This window comes from Camarhynchus parvulus, unplaced genomic scaffold (genome assembly GCF_901933205.1).
Source record: "Camarhynchus parvulus unplaced genomic scaffold, STF_HiC, whole genome shotgun sequence".
Classification (NCBI taxonomy): Eukaryota; Metazoa; Chordata; class Aves; order Passeriformes; family Thraupidae; genus Camarhynchus; species Camarhynchus parvulus.
The window spans coordinates 1-21,869 of NW_022148244.1; the positions used below are offsets into that span (position 1 = coordinate 1).

At 54.2% G+C, this 21,869-nt stretch overlaps 1 protein-coding gene across 1 annotated transcript; it reads right to left on the minus strand.

The window, feature by feature from the left end:
- Positions 1 to 8,594: 8,594 nt before the first annotated feature.
- LOC115916332 (tapasin-like) lies at positions 8,595 to 18,149 on the minus strand. Its single transcript, XM_030970033.1, is given in 9 exon segments — positions 8,595 to 8,814; positions 9,586 to 9,695; positions 10,545 to 10,690; positions 11,755 to 11,957; positions 11,960 to 12,007; positions 14,133 to 14,282; positions 14,285 to 14,341; positions 16,667 to 16,843; positions 18,085 to 18,149. Coding segments are annotated over 9 exon segments (1,020 nt in total). The 5' UTR covers positions 18,113 to 18,149; the 3' UTR covers positions 8,595 to 8,713.
- Between the last annotated feature and the right edge of the window lie 3,720 nt (positions 18,150 to 21,869).

A 21,869-nucleotide genomic window follows, 5' to 3' on the forward strand; every position in this document is an offset into this window, starting at 1 on the left:
AGGCGTCCCCCAGCAGCCCCCCCGCGGCGAAGCTCAGCAGCAGCCGCAGGAGCCCCCGGCGCCGGGGGGAACCCGAATCGCCCGGCACCAGGAACAGCACCAGGTGCGGGGCCAGGGACACCCCCAGGGCCGCCCCCATGGTCTGGGGAGAAAAAACAGGATTTTGGGAAAATCAGAGAAAAAACGGGGAGTTTGGAGCAAAAAATGGGGATTTAGGAGCAAAAAACAGGGAGTTTGGGGAGGAAAAAATGAAGATTTTTGGAGGGGAAAATTGGGGATTTAGGGGGGTTAGAATGGGGTTTAAAGGGTTAAAATGGCGTTTAAGGGGTTAAAATGGCACTTAAAGGGTTGAAATGGGGTTATGGGGGGTCCAGAGGGAATTTGGGGGTTCCCACAAGGGATTTGGGGGCATTTAAAGGGGATCTGATGGGTTAAAATGGAGTATAAAGGGTTAAAATGGGGTTTAAGGGGTTAAAATGGAAATTTGGGGGTCCCAGAGGGGATTTGGGGGACCCCGAATCGCCCGGCACCAGGAACAGCACCAGGTGCGGGGCCAGGGACACCCCCAGGGCCGCCCCCATGGTCTGGGGAGAAAAAACAGGATTTTGGGGTGAGAAATGGGGATTTTGGGAAAAAAAACCGGGGATTTAGGAGCAAAAAACGGGGAGTTTGGGGAGGAAAAAATGAAGATTTTTTGGAGGGGAAAATTGGGGATTTAGGGGGGTTAGAATGGGGTTTAAAGGGTTAAAATGGTGTTTAAGGGGTTAAAATGGCACTTAAAGGGTTAAAATGGTGTTTAAATGGTTAAAATGGGATTTAAAGGATTAAAATGGAGATTTTTTTTTTTTTTTGGGGGGGGGGTCCCAGAGAGAATTTGGGGTTCCCACAAGGGATTTGGGGGAATTTAAAGGGGATTTGATGGGTTAAAATGGCATTTAAGGGGTTAAAATGGGGTTTAAAGGGTTAAAATGGTGTTTAAGGGGTTAAAATGGGGTTTAAAGGGTTAAAATGGAGATTCGGGGGGACCCCGAATCGCCCGGCACCAGGAACAGCACCAGGTGCGGGGCCAGCGACACCCCCAGGGCCGCCCCCATGGTCTGGGGAGAAAAAACAGGGTTTTGGGGAAAAAACCTGAGAATTTGGGAAAATCTGGGGGAAAGAATGGGGATTTAGGGGCAAAAACCGGGGAGTTTGGGGAGGAAAAATGAAGATTTTTTGGAGGGGAAAATTGGGGATTTAGGGGGTTAGAATGGGGTTTAAAGGGTTAAAATGGTGTTTGAGGGGTTAAAATGGCACTTAAAGGGTTAAAATGGTGTTTAAATGGTTAAAATGGGATTTAAAGGGTTAAAATGCAGATTTTTTTTTTGGGGGGTCCCAGAGAATTTGGGGTTCCCACAAGGGATTTGGGGGATTTAAAGGGGATTTGATGGGTTAAAATGGGGTTTAAGGGGTTAAAATGGGGTTTAAGGGGTTAAAATGGAGATTTGGGGGACCCCGAATCGCCCGGCACCAGGAACAGCACCAGGTGGGGGGCCAGGGACACCCCCAGGGCCGCCCCCATGGTCTGGGGAGAAAAACAGGATTTTTGGGAAAAAACCGAGAATTTGGGAAAATCTGGGGAAAGAATGGGGATTTAAGGCCAAAAACAAGGAGTCTGGGGGGGTGAAAAAATGAAGATTTTTGGAGGGGAAAATTGGGGATTTAGGGGGGTTAGAATGGGGTTTAAAGGGTTAAAATGGCGTTTAAGGGGTTAAAATGCGAGCTTAAAGGGTTGAAATGGGGTTATTGGGGGTCAGAGAGGAATTTGGGGGTTCCCACAAAGGGATTTGGGGGGCATTTAAAGGGGCTGATGGGTTAAAATGGAGTATAAAGGGTTAAAATGGGGTTTAAGGGGTTAAAATGGAAATTTGGGGGTCCCAGAGGGATTTGGGGACCCGAATCGCCCGGCACCAGGAACAGCACCGGGGGCCGGCCGGGCCCCGCCAGGGACACCCCAGGGCCGCCCCATGGTCTGGGGGAGAAAAACAGGATTTTGGGGTGAGAAATGGGGATTTTGGGAAAAAAAAGGGGATTTAGGAGCAAAAACGGGGGAGTTTGGGGAGGAAAAAAATGAAGATTTTTTGGAGGGGAAAATTGGGGATTTAGGGGGGTTAGAATGGGGTTTAAAGGGTTAAAATGGTGTTTAAGGGGTTAAAATGGCACTTAAAGGGTTAAAATGGTGTTTAAATGGTTAAAATGGGATTTAAAGGATTAAAATGGAGATTTTTTTTTTTTTTTGGGGGGGGGGTCCCAGAGAGAATTTGGGGTTCCCACAAGGGATTTGGGGGAATTTAAAGGGGATTTGATGGGTTAAAATGGCATTTAAGGGGTTAAAATGGGGTTTAAAGGGTTAAAATGGTGTTTAAGGGGTTAAAATGGGGTTTAAAGGGTTAAAAAATCCGACCCCGGCACCAGGAACAGCACCAGGTGCGGGGCCAGCGACACCCCCAGGGCCGCCCCCATGGTCTGGGGAGAAAAAACAGGGTTTTGGGGAAAAAACCTGAGAATTTGGGAAAATCTGGGGGAAAGAATGGGGATTTAGGGGCAAAAAACGGGGAGTTTGGGGAGGAAAAAATGAAGATTTTTGGAGGGGAAAATTGGGGATTTAGGGGGGTTAGAATGGGGTTTAAAGGGTTAAAATGGCGTTTAAGGGGTTAAAATGGCACTTAAAGGGTTGAAATGGGGTTATGGGGGGTCCAGAGGGAATTTGGGGGGGGGTCTCCCAAAGGGATTTGGGGGCATTTAAAGAGGGGATCTGATGGGTTAAAATGGAGTATAAAGGGTTAAAGGGGGGGGGGGGGGGGGGGGGGGGGGGCCGACATGGAAAGGGGGGGGGGGGGGGGGGGGGGGGGGGGGGGCGCCCGGCACCAGGAACAGCACCAGGTGCGGGGGAGGGACACCCCAGGGCCCCCCCCATGGTCTGGGGAGAAAAACAGGGATTTTGGGGTGAGAAATGGGGATTTTGGGAAAAACGGGGATTTAGGAGCAAAAAGGGGAGTTTGGGGAGGAAAAAATGAAGATTTTTTGGAGGGGAAAATTGGGGATTTAGGGGGTTAGAATGGGGTTTAAAGGGTTAAAATGGTGTTTAAGGGGTTAAAATGGCACTTAAAGGGTTAAAATGGTGTTTAAATGGTTAAAATGGGATTTAAAGGGTTAAAATGCAGATTTTTTTTGGGGGGTCCCAGAGAGAATTTGGGGTTCCCACAAGGGATTTGGGGGATTTAAAGGGGATTTGATGGGTTAAAATGGGGTTTAAGGGGTTAAAATGGGGTTTAAGGGGTTAAAATGGAGATTTGGGGGACCCCGAATCGCCCGGCACCAGGAACACACACACGGGGTGGGGGCCAGGGACACCCCCAGGGCCGCCCCCATGGTCTGGGGAGAAAAAACAGGATTTTGGGGAAAAAACCTGAGAATTTGGGAAAATCTGGGGGAAAGAATGGGGATTTAAGGGCAAAAAACAGGGAGTCTGGGGTAAAAAATGAAGATTTTGGAGGGGAAAATTGGGGATTTAGGGGGGTTAGAATGGGGTTTAAAAGGGTTAAAATGGCGTTTAAGGGGTTAAAATGGCACCTTAAAGGGTTGAAATGGGGTTATGGGGGGTCCAGAGGGAATTTGGGGGTTCCCACAAGGGATTTGGGGGGCATTTAAAGGGGATCTGATGGGTTAAAATGGAGTATAAAGGGTTAAAATGGGGTTTAAGGGGTTAAAATGGAAATTTGGGGGTCCCAGAGGGGATTTGGGGACCGACCCGAATCGCCCGGCACAGGAACAGCACCAGGTGCGGGGGCCAGGGACACCCCCAGGGCCGCCCCCATGGTCTGGGGAGAAAAACAGGATTTTTGGGGTGAGAAATGGGGATTTTGGGAAAAACCGGGGATTTAGGAGCAAAACCGGGGAGTTTGGGGAGGAAAAAATGAAGATTTTTGGAGGGGAAAATTGGGGATTTAGGGGGGTTAGAATGGGGTTTAAAGGGTTAAAATGGTGTTTGGTGGGGTAAGGGGTTTAAAATGGCACTTAAGGGGTTAAAATGGTGTTTAAATGGTTAAAATGGGATTTAAAGGGTTAAAATGCAGATTTTTTTTTTTGGGGGTCCCAGAGAGAATTTGGGGTTCCCACAAGGGATTTGGGGGGATTTAAAGGGGATTTGATGGGTTAAAATGGGGTTTAAGGGGTTAAAATGGGGTTTAAGGGGTTAAAATGGAGATTTGGGGACCCCGAATCGCCCGGCACCAGGAACAGCACCAGGTGCGGGGCCAGGGACACCCCCAGGGCCGCCCCCATGGTCTGGGGAGAAAAAACAGGATTTTGGGGTGAAGAAAGGGATTTTGGGAAAAAAAAAAAAGGGGATTTAGGAGCAAAAAACGGGGAGTTTGGGGGAGGAAAAAATGAAGATTTTTGAGGGGAAAATTGGGGATTTAGGGGGGTTAGAATGGGGTTTAAAGGGTTAAAATGGTGTTTAAGGGGTTAAAATGGCACTTAAAGGGTTAAAATGGTGTTTAAATGGTTAAAATGGGATTTAAAGGGTTAAAATGCAGATTTTTTTTTGGGGGGTCCCAGAGAGAATTTGGGGTTCCCACAAGGGATTTGGGGGGATTTAAAGGGGATTTGATGGGTTAAAATGGGGTTTAAGGGGTTAAAATGGGGTTTAAAGGGTTAAAATGGAGATTTGGGGACCCCGAATCGCCCAGGACCAGGAACAGCACCAGGTGTGGGGCCAGGGACACCCCCAGGGCCGCCCCCATGGTCTGGGGAGAAAAAACAGGATTTTGGGGTGAGAAATGGGGATTTTGGGAAAAAAAACCGGGGATTTAGGAGCAAAAACGGGGAGTTTGGGGAGGAAAAAATGAAGATTTTTGGAGGAGAAAATTGGGGATTTAGGGGGGTTAGAATGGGGTTTAAAGGGCTAAAATGGCGTTTAAGGGGTTAAAATGGCATTTAAAGGGTTAAAATGGAGATATTTTTTTTTTTTTTTTTTTTTGGGGGGGGTCCCAGAGAAAATTTGGGGTTCCCACAAGGGATTTGGGGGGATTTAAAGGGGATTTGATGGGTTAAAATGGGGTTTAAAGGGTTAAAATGGTGTTTAAGGGGTTAAAATGGTGTTTAAGGGGTTAAAATGGGGTTTAAAGGGTTAAAATTGCATTTAAGGGGTTATAAAATGGAGTATAAAGGGTTAAAATTAGGTATAAAGGATTAAAATGGGGTTTAAAGAGTTAAAATGGGGTTCAAGAAGTTAAAATGGAGATTTGGGGGACTCAGAGAAAACTTGAAATTTTAAAAATCAATTTTTGAGGTATTTTAAGACAAATTTGGGCTGATTTTAGGGTATTTTGGGGCACTTTCAGGCTTTTTTAGCAGGGAAGAGATAAAATATTTAAAAGTGATTTAGGGAGAAATTTTAGAATATTTTGGAGAAAATTTTTGGGTATTTTGGGTCATTTTTGGAGAGAAATGTTAAAGCGTTTTGAGAAAAATTTTAGGGTATTTTAGGACATTTTTAGGCAATTTTGGGCCAAATTGGGAGGAATTTTAGGGCATTTTTGGGGCTATTTTTAGACTATTTTGGAGCATTTTTTGAGGGGGATTTTAAGCTATTTTGGGGTATTTTTGGGGGGCGATTTTAGTGTATTTTGGGGCATTTTCTGGGGAGATTTTTGGGAGGGATTTTTGAGTATTTTGGGCCATTTTTAGGACATTTTGGGCTATTTCTGGGGAGGAATTTTAGGGCATTTTTGGGGCTATTTTTAAACCATTTTAGAACATTTTTTTGGGTAACTTCGACCTATTTTGGGGCATTTTTGAGGAGATTTTTGGGAGGGATTTTTGAGTATTTTGGGCCATTTTTGGGAGGAACTTCAGAGCATTTTTGGGGCTATTTAGAGCATATTTAGACTATATTTAGAGCATATTTTTAAACTATTTTGGGCCATTTTTGGGAGGAATTTTAGGGCATTTTTGGGGTTATATTTAACAATATTGGGGCATTTTTTGAGACGAATTTAAAGCTATTTTGGGGTATTTTTGAGGGGTGATTTTAGTGTATTTTGGGGCATTTTCTGGGGAGATTTTTGGGAAGGATTTTTGAGTATTTTGGGCCATTTTTAGGACATTCTGAGCCATTTCTGGCAGCAATTTTAGGGCATTTTTTGGGCTATTTCAAACCATTTTAGAACATTTTTGGGGAGATTTTAAGCTACTTTGGGGCATTTTTGAGGAGATTTTTGGCAGGGATTTTTGAGAATTTTGGGCCGCTTTTGGGAGGAATTTTAGAGCTTTTTTTTTTTTGGGGGTATTTTTAAACTATTTTGGAGCATTTTTTAGGGGTGATTTTAGGCGTTTTGGGTGATTTTTTTGGGCAGATTTTTTGGGGTTTTTTTGGGAGCTCTCACCTGGAGCCACACCTGGGCGGTGTCCGGGCGGCTTTTGGGGGGTCCATAGAGGTGGGGGTGGGGCTCGTGGGGGTGCCCCGAGGCTGGGGGTCCTGGTGCCCCTCCCCCAGCCCCAGCACCACCAGGGTGAGGATGAGGAGGGGGAGCCCCATGGGGAGGGGCAGAATTTTGGGGAGGAGGAAGGTCCTGGAAGACAAAAAAAAAAAAAAAAAAAAAAAAAGGATTTAAAGGTTTTTTAAATTTTTTCTCCACAAAAAAATAAATTGTTCTCCCCCCCCCAAAAAAAAAATCCCAAAATATTCTCAGGAAAGCCCCAAAATCACTCCAAGACTATCAAGATTCCCCTAAGGAACCCCAAAATGCCCTCAGGATCCCCCCCCAGAACTCCCCAGGACACCCCCAAATTCCCTCAGAATCTCCCAAAAATCCTCAGAATCTCCCCCCAAACCTCTCAGGATACCCCAAATCCCTTCAGGATCCCTCAATCCCCCCCAAATCCCCTCAGAGCTCCCTCAGGACCCCACCCCCAGATCCCCTCAGAACCCCCCCAAATCCCCTCAGGATCCCCCAAAACCTCACAAGACACCCCAAACCCCCTCAGCAACACCAAAATCACCTCAAGACCCACAAAATTCTCTCAAGACACCCCAACATCCCCTCAGGGTCCCCCAAAACTCCTCACAATCCCCCAAAACCCCTCAGAACAGCCCAAATCCCCTCAGGACACCCCCAAATCCCCTCAGGACACCTCCAAATCCCCTCAGAATGTCCCAAAACTCCTCAGAATCCCCCCCAAACCTCTCAGGATACCCCAAATCCCTTCAGGATCCCCCAAAACCCCTGAAGATCACCCAAATCCCCTCAGCATCCCTCAGTCCCCCCAAATCCCCTCAGAGCTCCCTCAGGACTCCCAAATCCCCTCAGAATCCCCCAAAACTCCTCGGAATCCCTCAAAACCCTGCAGCACAGCCCAAAATCACCCTAAGACCCTCAAAATTCTCTCAAGACACCCCAAATCTCCTCAGGGTCCCCAAATCCTCTCAGAGCTCCCTCAGGACCCCCAAATCTCCTCATGAACCCCAAAATCCCCTCAGGATCCCCCAAAACTCCTCAGAATCCCCCAAAACCTCGCAAGACACCCCAAACCCCCTCAGAATCTCCCAAATCCCCTCACAATCAATCCCCCGAATCCCCTCAGAGCCCCCTCAGGACCCCCAAACCCCTCTCAGGATTCCCCCAAAGCCCCACCCCGCCTCCCCAATACCCATCCCAAACCCTTTCTCTGACCCTTCCCGGCTCCCAGCCCCTCAGGACACCCTAAAATCCCCTAAAATCTCCCGAAATTCCCCCAAAATCTCTGGGGCGATATTCCGGTACCTCCAAAAGCCCGGGAACGTGGCACAGCCAAATCTCGCGAGATTTCCCGCGGGAAGCGGGGCGCGGCTGAAGGGCAAAATCCGCCCGTAGTAAAGATGGCGGCGCGGCTTCAAGGCAATTTATCGCGAGATTTCGCACGGGGCATTATGCGTGGCCTAATGGCAAAGTCTGCCCGGAGTAAAGATGGCGTCGCGGCTTCGGGCGCAACCTCGCGAGATTTGGAAAAAAAAGGGCGGGAAAATGGGCGTGAAGGAGGCGTTGCCAAGATGGCGGCGGTGTCTGACGGGAGTCACGGAGACTTCTCCGGTTGTGAGAAACGCAACTCACTTTTTAGGCTTCATCCCGCCACTTCCAGGCGGATCCCGCCGTTCCCGGCTGGATTTAGGAGAGAACCCGGAGCGCTCTGAGGAGCGGGGAGAACTACAAAGATGGCGGCGCCGCTTCTCTCGCGAGACCTCTGGCGAGAAGCGCCAAACGCAGCGCGGACCAATCAGAGTGGGACAAAGCGTTCCAATGCCTCCGACCCCACAACGTCCCAAATGTCCCCAAATGTCCCCAAACCCCACTCAGGACACATTGGTTGGCGGGGGGATGCCACTCCCCCCGTTTATTTTGGGGCCATCTGGGGAGTTTGGGGACATTTAGGGATATTTTGGGGGATTTGAGAACATTTGGGGACATTGTTGGGGGGGGGGGTTGAGGACACTGGGGACATTTGGGCCATTGGGGATTTTGGGGACTTTAGGGACATTTGGGGGAGGTTTGGGGACATTTGGGGATGTTGGGGACATTGAGGGGGTTGGGGACATTGGGGGGATTGGGGACATTGAGGGGACTGGGGACATTGGGAAGGTTTGGGGACATTTGGGGACGCTTGGGGACATTTGGGGACATCGGTGCCACGGGTGTCACCTCCCCGCCGAGGCCCACAGGCGCTGGCAGAGCCCCCCGATGACGAAGGCCACCAGGGCCACCCCCGCCATGTCCTCCACGCTGGGCCCGGTGTCACCTGCGGGGACATGGCGGACGCGGCGGTGACAACGCCAGGTGGCACCGAGCCCGTCCCGGTGTCCCCAGCGCTGTCCCCAATGTCCCCAGCTCCAACCCTGGTGTCCCAAAACCCTCCAAACCCTGGTCCTGGTGTCCCCACGTGTCCCCAGTCCCATCCCAGGTGTCCCCAGGTGTCCCCAAACCCTGTCCCTGATGTCCCCAGGTGTGTCCCCAGTGTCCCCAACCCTGTCCCCAGTGTCCCCAGGTGTGTCCCCAGGTGTCCCCAAACCCTGTCCCTGATGTCCCCAGGTGTGTCCCCAGTGTCCCCAACCTTGTCCCCAGTGTCCCCAGGTGTCCCCAGGTGTCCCCAAACCCTGGTCCTGATGTCCCCAGGTGTGTCCCCATGTGTCCCCAACCTTGTCCCCAGTGTCCCCAGGTGTCCCCAGTGTCCCCAAACCCTGTCCCTGATGTCCCCAGTGTCCCCAAACCCTGTCCCTGATGTCCCCAGGTGTCCCCAGCCCTGTCCCTGATGTCCCCAGGTGTGTCCCCAGTGTCCCCAACCTTGTCCCCAGTGTCCCCAGGTGTCCCCAAACCCTGTCCCTGATCTCCCCAGGTGTGTCCCCAGGTGTCCCCAACCCTGTCCCTGATGTCCCCAGGTGTCCCCTCACCTGCCACCCTCACGGTGACCCTCAGCGGGCTGTCCCAGGCCGCGTGTGTCACCAGGCAGCTGTAGCTGTCCCCAATGTCCCCAGGTGTGTCCCCAGGTGTGTCCCCAGGTGTGTCCCCTCACCTGCCACCCTCACGGTGACCCTCAGCGGGCTGTCCCAGGCCGCGTGTGTCACCAGGCAGCTGTAGCTGTCCCCCGCCGTCCCCGCGGCCACGCGCAGCCCCGCGCTCCGGCTGAAGGTGCCGGCCGGCCGCGCGGTGCCCCGAAGCTCCAGCTCAGCCCCGCGCCCGGTGTCCCCAGGGGCGCCGCTGTCCCCAGGGGCGGCGGTGGCAGCGGCGGTGGCACCCTCGCGCTGTCGCGGGACTAAGCGCCGCGCGTCCCGCGGGGCTGGGCCCAGGCGACCCAACGGAAAACCCGACGAAGCGAGGAGCTGCGGGACACCTGGGGACAGCACGGGAGGGCAGGCAGGACAAAAGAACGGGAACGGGGGACAGACAGGCAAAAAAGGGACACTGGGAGGGACTGGGGACAGACGGACAGACAGTTAGGGACACTGAGAGGGACTGGGATTGAACTGGGATGGACTGGGAGGGACTGGGATGGACTGGGAGCCACTGGGAGGGACTGGGAGCCACTAGGAGGAACTGGGATGGACTGGGAGGGACTGGGAGAGAACTGGGATGGACTGGGAGGAACTGGGATGGACTGGGAGGGACTGGGAGGAACTGGGAGCCACTGGGAGGAACTGGGATGGACTGGGAGGGACTGGGATGGACTGGGAGGGACTGGGAGGGACTGGGATGGACTGGGATAAACCGGAATGGACTGGGAGGGACTGGGAGGGACTGGGATGGACTGGGATAAACCGGAATGGACTGGGAGGGACTGGGAGGGACTGGGAGGGAACTGGGAGGAACTGGGATGGACTGGGATGGACTGGGATGGACTGAGATAAACCGGAATGGACTGGGATGAACTGGGAGGGACTGGGAGGGACTGGGATAAACCGGAATGAACTGGGAGGAACTGGGCACAGCGGGGGCACTGGGACATACTGGGAGCCCCTCCCAAGCCCCGCCCACCGGTCCCGGCACTGACCAATCACGTTCACGCGCAGCACCTGCTGCAGCTGCCCGAGGGGCGTGGCCACGGAGCAGATGAAGGAGCCGTCATCGGACACCGAGAGCGGCGGCAGCTGCAGCGACACCTCCAGAGCGCCCCCCGGCGGCTGGGAGGAACAGGGAGAGACCGGGATGGGACGGGATGGGACTGGGACGGACTGGGAGAGAAATGGGAGGGACTGGGAATGGACTGGGAGGGATTGAGAAGGACTGGGAGGGACTGGGAGGGGAGTGGGAGGGACTGGAAGCCACTGGGAATGGACTGGGAGCCACTGGGAGTGACTGGGCGCCACTGGGATGGACTGGGAGGGACTGGGAGCCACTGGGAGGGACTGGGATCCACTGGGAGCCTCTGGGAATGGACTGGGATCCACTGGGAATTACTGGGCGCCACTGGGATGGACTGGGAGTGGACTGGGAGGGACTGGGAGCCACTGGGAGCCTCTGGGAATGTACTGGGAGGGACTGGGATGGACTGGGAGGGACTGGGAGCCACTGGGAGGGACTGGGACCGACTGGGAGGGACTGGGAGGGACTGGGAGCCACTGGGAATGGACTGGGAGCCACTGGGAGGGACTGGGAGCCACTGGGAGGGACTGGGAGCCACTGGGAATGGACTGGGAGCCACTGGGAGGGACTGGGACCCACTGGGAGGGACTGGGAGGGACTGGGAGCCACTGGGAATGGACTGGGAGCCACTGGGAGGGACTGGGAGCCACTGGGAATGGACTGGGAGCCACTGGGGGGGACTGGGAGCCACTGGGAGGGACTGGGAGCCACTGGGAATGGACTGGGAGCCACTGGGATGGACTGGGAGGGACTGGGAGCCACTGGGATGGACTGGGAGGGACTGGGATGGACTGGCAGCCACTGGCAGTGACTGGGAGAGAAATGGGAGGGACTGGGAGCCACTGGGAGGGACTGGGAGCCACTGGGAGTGGACTGGGAGGGACTGGGAGCCACTGGGATGGACTGGGAGCCACTGGCAGTGACTGGGTGCCACTGGGAGCCACTGGGAGGGACTGGGAGCCACTGGGAGTGACTGGGAGCCACTGGCAGTGACTGGGAACCGGCTGTTCCACACCCACAGCGCCCCCTGGCGGCCTGGAGGACCAACACCCCCCCTCCCTCAGCGGCGCCCCCCGGTGTCCCCAGGCGGAACCGCCCTCACCCGCGTCCCCCCAGCGTCGCCGGGGGCGTCCCCGCGTCCCCCCAGCAGCAGCAGCGCGCCCGGCGCGGCCTCGGTGACGCGGTTGGCGGCCGAGTCGAAGGCCAGCAGGCGGCGGGTGGCGCCGTCGCGGTGCCGCAGCCACTGCAGGGTGAAGGGCAGCCCCGGCGAGGGCGGCGTGAAGGAGCAGTGCAGGGTCTGGGGGTCCCCAGCAGCCCCCGCAGCGTCGGGGTCAGCGTGGAGATGGACAGGGAGGCTGCGGGGCAGGGGACAAGGGGGGTCAGGGGGGGACGTTGGGGACATTGATGGGGCATTGGGGGCATTGGGGACATTGATGGGGCATTGGGGACAATGTGACATCGGGGACATTGATGGGGCATTGGGGACAATGTGACATTGGGGACATTGGGGCATTGGGGACAATGGGGACATTGCTGGGGCATTGGGGACATTGGGGACATTGCTGGGGCATTGGGGGCATTGGGGACATTGGGGCATTGGGGACATTGGGGACATTGCTGGGGCATTGGGGCATTGGGGACATTGGGGACATTGCTCGGGCATTGGGGACATTGGGGACAATGTGACATTGGGGACATTGGGGCATTGGGGACATTGGGGACAATGTGACAATGGGGACATTTGGGCATTGGGGGCTTTGGGGACAAGGGGGCATTGGGGACATTGCTGGGGCATTGGGGACAATGGGGACATTTGGGCATTGGGGCCAATGGGGACATTGGGGACATTTGGACAATGGGGACATTGGGGACATTTGAACAATGAGGACATTGCTGGGGCATTGCTGAGGCATTGGGGACATCAGGGGCATTGGGGACATTTGGGCATTGGGGACAATGGGGACATTGCTGGGGCATTGGGGACAATGGGGACAATGTGACATTGGGGACATTTCGGCATTGGGGACATTGCTGGGACATTGCTGGGGCATTGGGGACATTGCTGGGACATTGGGGACAATGGGGACAATGTGACATCGGGGACATTTCGGCATTGGGGACATTGGGGGCATTGGGGGCATTGGGGGGACATTTGGGGCAATGGGGGCATTGGGGACAATGGGGACATTGGGGGACATTTGGGACATTTGGGCACTGGGGACATTGGGGACAATGTGGACATTTGGGGACATCGAGGGTCTTGGGGGGGGACACTGGGGACGTGGAGGAAACCGCGATGGGCGACACGGGGTGACACTGTGGGTGACACTGTGGGTGACACACGGGGTGGGGGGACATTCGGGGCCACGGGGAGACACCAGCGCCAACGACAAGCAGGTGACAACGACACACAGGTAACAACCACACAGATGACAACGACACACAGGTGACAACCACACAGGTGACAACGACACACAGGTGACAATGACACACAGATGACAACCACAGAGGTGACAACGACACACAGGTGACAACGAACACAGGTGACAACGACACAGGTGACAAAAACACACAGGTGACAACGACACGGGTGACAAACACACAGGTGACAATGACACAGGTGACAACGACAGGTGACAACGACACACAGGTGACAACCACACACAGGTGACACACACACAGGTGACAACCACACAGGTGACAACAACACAGGTGGCAACGACACCAAGGTGACAACGACACAGGTGACAACAACACAGGTGACAACAACACAGGTGACAACGACACACAGGTGACAACCACACAGGTGACAACACACACGACAAACAGGTGAGAACACACAGGTGACAACGACACAGGTGACAACAACACACAGGTGACAACGACACAGGTGACAACCACACAGGTGACAACAACACACAGGTGACAACACACAGGTGACAACGACACAGGTGACAACCACACAGGTACAATGACAAGATAACAACCACAGGTGACAACCACACAGGTGACAACGACACACAGGTGACAACAACACAGGTGACAACCACAGGTGACAACAACACACAGGTGACAACGACACAGGTGACAACACAGGTGACAACCACACAGGTGACAACAACACACAGGTGACAACACACAGGTGACAACGACACACAGGTGACAACCACACAGGTGAACAGGTGACAACACACAGGTGACAATGACACACAGGTGACAACGACACACAGGTGACAACCACACAGGTGACAATGACACAGTACACACACAGGTGACACAGGTGACACACAGGTGACAACACACAAACAACCACAGGGCCCACACAGGTGACCCCAGGTACCGACACACAGGTACAACAAAGGTGACCACACACACAGGTGACAACCACACAGGTGACAATGACACACAGGTGACAACGACACACAGGTGACAACCACACAGGTGACACCGCCCCAGTCGTGTCCCCCCCCCCGCTGTCACCGTTGACCCTGCGCGCGTCCCCCGCCGTCCCCTCCTGCAGCAGCACCGTCCCCTCCCTGCGCGGCGTCCCCAGGGCCAGCAGCCACCAGCGCGAGCCCTGCCCCGGGTGGCACCGCGGCGCCCGCCCCGGCGGCGGCAGCAGCGGTCGTGGGGCTCCAGCTCGACTTCCGGGGAGGGACCCCAAAAATCCCGCAGGACCCCCAAAGCGTCTGGGGGGGGGTGGGGTGGGGGGTGAGAAAGGAGGTGAGATACAGGAACCCCATCCCCGCAAAAAATACCCCCAAAACTGCCTCAAATAGCCCCAAAATACCCCCCAAAATCCCACCAAAACTGCCTCAAATAGCCGCAAAATACCCTCCAGGACCCCCCAAAATCCCCCTAAAACTGCCTCAAATAGCCCCAAAATACCCAGGACCCCCAAAAATCCCCCCAAAACTGCCTCAAATAGCCCCAAAATACCCCCCAAAAATCCCCCCAAAACTGCTCCAAATAGCCCCAAAATACACCCAAAACCCCCAAAATCCCCCCAAAACTGCCTCCCCAAGTACTCCCCAAAATACCCCCCAAAAATGCCCCAAAATACCCCCCAAAATGCCCCCAAAATACCCCCAAAACTGCCTCAAAAATCCCCCCCAGGATACCCCCCAAAACTGCCCAAACCCCAAAACTGCCCCAAATAGCCCCAAAATACCCCCAAAATCCCACCAAAACTGCCTCAAATACCCGCAGAAATACCCTCAGGACCCCAAAATCCCCCAAAACTGCCCCAAAATAGCCCCCAAAATACCCCCCAAAATACCCCCAAATATCCCCAAAACTACCTCAAAAATGCCCCCAAAATACCCCCAAAACTGCCTCAAATACCCCCAAAATACCCCCCAAAATCCCCCAAAACTACCTCAAATACCCCCAAAACTGCCTCCAGGACCCCCAAAATACCCCCCAAAACTGCCTCAAACCCCCCCAAACTGCCCCACCCCCAAAATACCCCCAAAAACCTCCAGGACCCCCCCAAAATCCCCCCAAAACTGCCTCAAATACCCCCAAAATACCCCCCAAAAAACCCCCAAAAATGCCCCAAAATCCCCTCCAGGATACCCCCCAAAACTGCCTCAAATAACCCCCAAAACCCCCAAAAAGCCCCAAAATACCCCCCAAAAATGCCCCCAAAATCCCCTCCAGGATCCCCCCAAAACTGCCTCAAATAACCCCCAAAATACCCCCCAAAACTGCCTCAAATAGCCCCAAAATACCCCCAAAAATGCCCCAAAATACCCCCCAGAACTGCCTCAAATACCCCCAAAATACCCCCCAAAATTGCCCCCCAAAAATGCCCCCAAAATACCCCCAAAATCCCCCAAAACTCCCCAAAATCGCCCCCCAAAACCCCCCAAAAATCCCCCAAAACCCCTCCCAGAACCCCCTCAAAAATCCCCCCAACCAAAACCCCCAAATACCCCAAAATCCCCCCCAAAAATCCCCTCAAAAACCCCCCCAAAACTCCCTCAATTACCCCCCAAAAACCCCCCAAAATCCCTCCAGGACCCCCAAAAATCCCCCCCAAACCCTGCCCAAAAATAACCTCCACCCCTAAAAACCCCCAAAAATCCCCCCCAAAATTTCCCTCAAAAACCCCCCAAAAATCGCCCCCAAACCCCCCCGAAACCACCCAAAATCCCCCCAGAATACCCCCCAAAATCGCCCCCAAAATCGCCCCCAAAACCCCCTCAAGAATACCCCCAAAATTTCCCTCAAAACCCCCAAAAATCGCCCCCAAACCCCTCCCCGAAACCACCTCAAAACCCCCCCCCAAAACCCCCCAAAAAAAACCCCCCAAATTTCCCCCAAAACCCCCAAAAATCCCCCAAACCCCCCCCGAAACCACCTCAAAATACCCCCAAAATTTCCCTCAAAACCCCCCAAAAATAACCTCCGAACCCCCCCGAAACCACCTCAAAACCCCGATCCCCCAAAATCCCTCAAACCCCCAAAAAATCCCCCAAACCCCTCCCCCCCTTCAAAATCCCCAAACCCCCCAATTTCCCTCAAAACCCCCCAAAAACCCCCCTCAAGAATACCCCCAAAATTTCCCTCAAAACCCCCCCAAAACCCCCCCAGAGCCACCCAAAAATCCCCCAAAATCCCCCCAAAACCCCCTCAAAAATACCCCCAAAATTTCCCTCAAAACCCCCAAAAATCGCCCCCAAACCCCCCCCCGAAACCACCTCAAAATCCCCAGAATTCCCCCCAAAATTTCCCTCAAAACCCCTCCAAAAATAACCTCCGAACCCCTCCCCGAAACCACCTCAAAATCCCCAGAATTCCCCCCAAAATTTCCCTCAAAACCCCCCAAAAAATCGCCCCCAAACCCCTCCCCGAAACCACCTCAAAATCCCCAGAACTCCCCCCAAAATCGCCCCCCAAACCCCCCCAAAAATCCCCCAAAACCCCCTCAAGAATACTCCCAAAATTTCCCCCAAAACCCCCCAAAAAATCGCCCCCAAACCCGCGCAGTGTGGGCGGGGGTCTCTCACCGATGACATCGAAGGTGTTCTGGGGGTCCTCGGGGGGCGGGGGCGCCTCGGGACCCCCCAAAAATCGGAGCAGGGCCCCGCCGGGGGAGGGGGAGCCGCGCTCGTCCAGCAGGGGGCAGCGCAGCGCCGGGGGGGGCTCCCCAAAAACCGCGACCACCCCCCAAATATGGAACAGACCTGGGGATGGGGGGGGGGGGGGGCCAAAAAAAGGAGTTTAGAGGGGTCCTGAGGGGGATTTGGGGGGTTTTGGGGGGTCCTGGAGGGGTTTGGGGGTCCTGAGGGGGATTCTGGGGGTCCTGGAGGGGTTTGGGGGGGTTCCTGGAGGGGTTTGGGGGGGATCAAGGGAGGATTTGGGGGTCCTGAGGGGGATTTGGGGGGTCTTGGAGGGGTTTGGGGGGGATCAAGGGAGGATTTGGGGGGTCCTGGGGGGGATTTGGGGGGTCCTGGGGGGATTTGGGGGGTCCTGGGGGGGGATTTGGGGGGTCTAGGGAGGATTTGGGGGGGGTCCTGGAGGAGTTTGGGGGGGATCAAGGGAGGATTTGGGGGTCCTGAGGGGGATTTGGGGGTCCTGGAGGGGTTTGGGGGGGTCCTGGAGGGGTTGGGGTGGGTCTAGGGGGGATTTGGGGGTCCTGGTGAGGCTTTTGGGGGATTTGGGGGGTCCTGGAGGGGTTTGGGGGGATCAGGGGAGGATTTGGGGGTCCTGGGGAGGCTTTTGGGGGGATTTTGGGGGTCCTGGAGGGTTTTTGGGGGGATCCTAAAGGAGGATTTGGGGGGTCCTGAGGGGATTTGGGGGGATTTGGGGGGGGTCTAGGGGGGGATTTGGGGGGTCCTGAGGGATTTTTGGGAGATTTAGGGGGTCCTGGAGGGGTTTGGGGGGGATCAGGGGAGGATTTGGGGGTCCTGGGGAGGCTTTTGGGGGATTTGGGGGGTCCTGGGGGGGATCTTGGAGGGGTTTGGGGCGTCCTGGGGGGGGGTTTGGGGGGATTTGGGGAGATTTTTGGGGTATTTGGGGGATCCTGGGGGGGATCTGAGGGTCCTGGGGAGGTTTTGAGGGGAATTTGGGGAGATTTGGGGGGTTCTGGGGAGGTTTGGGGGGGTTTTGGGGTGCTTCTGGGTGTCCTGGACAGGATTTGGGGGGATTTTGGAAGGATTTAGGGGTGCCGGGGGGGATTTGGGAATGTTTTTTGGGGGAAACCGAAATTTGGGGCGGTTTTGGGTCAGGAATTTGGGGTCACGTCCCGATTTTTGGGGTTTCCGCGTTTTGGGGCGTCCCGATTTTCGGGGTTTCCCGGATTTTTGGGGGAGATTTCCCAAGATTTGGGGGTCGGGGAGGGTTCCGGGGTTGGGATCCGCCGGGATTTGGGGTCGGGGGAGGGATTTTGGGGTCCCGATTTTGGGGTTTTTGGGCCCCTCCTCACCCGCCAGCAGCAGCCGCGCTCCCGCCATCGCTTTCGCTTTCACTTCCCCTTCGGGCCACGCCCACTGCCCCAAAACCCCCAAAACCGCCCCAAAATTCCCCTCAGAGGCCTCGGCCACGCCCCAAACCCCAAAATTCCCCTCAGAAATCCCAAAAATTCGGGGTCAAACCCTCAAATATCCCCCCAAATTTCCCTCACCCAGTGGCGCTGACCACGCCCACAGGCGTCTGGCCACGCCCCCAACACAAAACCGCCCAAACCCCCAAAAATCGCCCCAAACCGCCCCAAAATTCCCCCCAGCGGCTTCGGCCACGCTCCAAACCCCAAAATTCCCCTCAGGAATCCCAAAAATTCGCGGTCAAACCCTCAAAGAAACCCCAAATTCCCGCCCTCAGGAGCTCTGGCCACGCCCCCAACACAAAACCGCCCAAATCCCCCCAAAATCGCCAGAAATTGCCCCAAAATTCCCCTCAGCTTCTTCGGCCACGCTCCAAACCCCAAAATTCCCCTCAGGAATCCCAAAAATTCGGGGTCAAACCCTCAAAGAAACCCCAAATTCCCGCCCTCAGGGGCTCTGGCCACGCCCCCAACACAAAACCGCCCAACCCCCCAAAAATCGCCCCAAAATTCCCCTCAGCGGCTTCGGCCACGCTCCGAACCCCAAAATTCCCCTCAGGAACCCCCAAAATTCGGGGTCAAACCCTCAAAGAAACCCCAAATTCCCGCCCTCAGGAGCTCTGGCCACGCCCCCAACACAAAACCGCCCAAACCCCCCAAAAATCGCCCCAAAATTCCCCCCAGCGGCTTCGGCCACGCTCCGAACCCCAAAATTCCCCTCAGGAACCCCAAAAATTCGCGGTCAAACCCTCAAAGAAACCCCAAATTCCCGCCCTCAGGGGCTCTGGCCACAGCCCCAACACAAAACCGCCCAAACCCCCAAAATCGCCCCAAAATTCCCCCCAGCGGCTTCGGCCACGCCCCAAACCCCAAAATTCCCCTCAGGAACCCCAAAAATTCGCGGTCAAACCCTCAAAGAAACCCCAAATTCCCGCCCTCAGGGGCTCTGGCCACGCCCCCAACACAAAACCGCCCAAACCCCCCAAAAATCGCCCCAAAATTCCCCAGCGGCTTCGGCCACGCCCCAAACCCCAAAATTCCCCTCAGGAACCCCAAAAATTCGGGGTCAAACCCTCAAAGAAACCACAAATTCCCGCCCTCAGGGGCTCTGGCCACGCCCCCAACACAAAACCGCCCAAATCCCCCCAAAATCCCCCCAAACCGCCCCAAAATTCCCCCCAGCGGCTTCGGCCACGCTCCAAACCCCCAAAATTCCCTCAGGAACCCCCAAAAATTCGGGGTCAAACCCTCAAAGAAACCCCAAATTCCCGCCCTCAGGAGCTCTGGCCACGCCCCCAACACAAAATCGCCCAAACCCCCCAAAAATCGCCCCAAACCGCCCCAAAATTCCCCTCAGAGGCTTCGGCCACGCTCCGAACCCCAAAATTCCCCTCAGGAACCCCAAAAATTCGGGGTCAAACCCTCAAAGAAACCCCAAATTCCCGCCCTCAGGGGCTCTGGCCACGCCCCCAACACAAAACCGCCCAAACCCCCCAAAAATCGCCCGAAATTGCCCCAAAATTCCCCTCAGCTTCTTCGGCCACGCCCCAAACCCCAAAATTCCCCTCAGAAATCCCAAAAATTCGCGGTCAAACCCTCAAAGAAACCCCAAATTCCCGCCCTCAGGGGCTCTGGCCACGCCCCCAACACAAAACCGCCCAAACCCCCCAAAAATCGCCCCAAACCGCCCCAAAATTCCCCTCAGCGGCTTCGGCCACGCTCCAAACCCCAAAATTCCCCTCAGGAACCCTAAAAATTCGGGGTCAAACCCTCAAAGAAACCCCAAATTCCCGCCCTCAGGGGCTCTGGCCACGCCCCCAACACAAAACCGCCCAAACCCCCCAAAAAACCGCCCCAAAATTCCCCTCAGCGGCTTCGGCCACGCTCCAAACCCCAAAATTCCCCTCAGGAACCCCAAAAATTCGCGGTCAAACCCTCAAAGAAATCCCAAATTCCCGCCCTCAGGGGCTCTGGCCACGCCCCCAACACAAAACCGCCCAAACCCCAAAAATCGCCCGAAAATTTCTTCAAATCGCCTCAAAATCGCCCCAAAATTCTTTTAAGGCGATCCGGCCTCAACCCCAGACCCCAAAATTTCCCAAAATCACCCCAAAATTCCTCTCAGACACTCCGGCCACGCCCCCACACCCCAAATTTCCATGTAGGGGTTTTAGCCACGCCCCATTTCCGCATTTTAGGGGCTTGGCCCCGCCCCCAAAGCCTTGGCCACGCCCCCGCATTTAAAATTCCCGATTTTTGGCAGATTTGGACCCAATTCCAGCGGGATTTTTGGGGTCTGGGGGTGTCAGGGGGGGGTTCGAGATTTTTGGGGAGAGTTCCCAAATTTTGGGGTGCTCAGGAACCTCCAAATTCCCCCAAAATTTGGGAATTTAACACCACTACGAGCAAAAAAAAATTTAAAAAATCTCAATTTTGGGGTATTTTCACGGAATTTAATGGGGATTTTTGGGAATTGGGGGAGTCCGAGATTTTTGGGGGGAGTTCCCAAATTTTGGGGTGCTCAGGAGCCTCCAAATTCCCCCAAAATTTGGGAATTTAACACCACTACAAGCAAAAAAAATTTTAAAAATCTCAATTTTGGGGTATTTTCACGGAATTTAATGGGGATTTCTGGGAATTGGGGGAGTCCGAGATTTTCGGGGGGAGTTCCCAAATTTTTTGGGGGTGTCCCCAAATGTTTTGGGGGCGCCCAGGGCCCCCCCAAATTCGGGAATTTAACACCACTACGACAAAAAAAATTTTTAAAAAATCTCAATTTTGGGGTATTTTCATGGAATTTAATTGGAATTTTTGGGAATTGGGGGAGTCCAAGATTTTCGGGGGGAGTTCCCAAATTTTTTTGGGGTGCTCAGGACCCCCCAAATTCCCCCCAACTACGACCAAAAAAAATTTTAAAAATCTCAATTTTGGGGTATTTTCACGGAATTTAATGGGGATTTTTGGGAATTGGGGGAGTCCAAGATTTTTGGGGGGAGTTCCCAAATTTTGGGGTGCTCAGGACCCCCCAAATTCCCCCAAAATTTGGGAATTTAACACCACTACGACCAAAAAAAATTTTAAAAAAATCTCAATTTTGGGGTATTTTCACGGAATTTAATGGGGATTTTTGGGAATTGGGGGAGTCCAAGATTTTTGGGGGGAATTCCCAAATTTTGGGGTGTCAGGAGCCCCCAAATTCCCCCAAAATTTGGGAATTTAACACCACTACGACCAAAAAAAATCTCAATTTTGGGGTATTTTCATGGAATTTAATGGGGATTTTTTGGAATTGGGGGAGTCCGAGATTTTTGGGGGGAGTTCCCAAATTTTTTTGGGGGGTTCCCAAATTTTGGGGTGCTCAGGATCCCCCCCAAATTCGGGAATTTAACATCACTACACCAAAAAAAATTTAAAAAAATCTCAATTTTGGGGTATTTTGGTGAAATTTAATTGGAATTTTTGGGAATTGGGGGAGTCCGAGATTTTTGGGGGGAGTTCCCAAATTTTGGGGTGCTCAGGACCCCCCAAATTCCCCGTCACTACGAGCAAAAAAAATTTAAAAAAAATCTCAATTTTGGGGTATTTTGGTGGAATTTAATTGGAATTTTTGGAATTGGGGGAGTCCAAGATTTTTGGGGGGAGTTCCCAAATTTTGGGGTGCTCAGGAC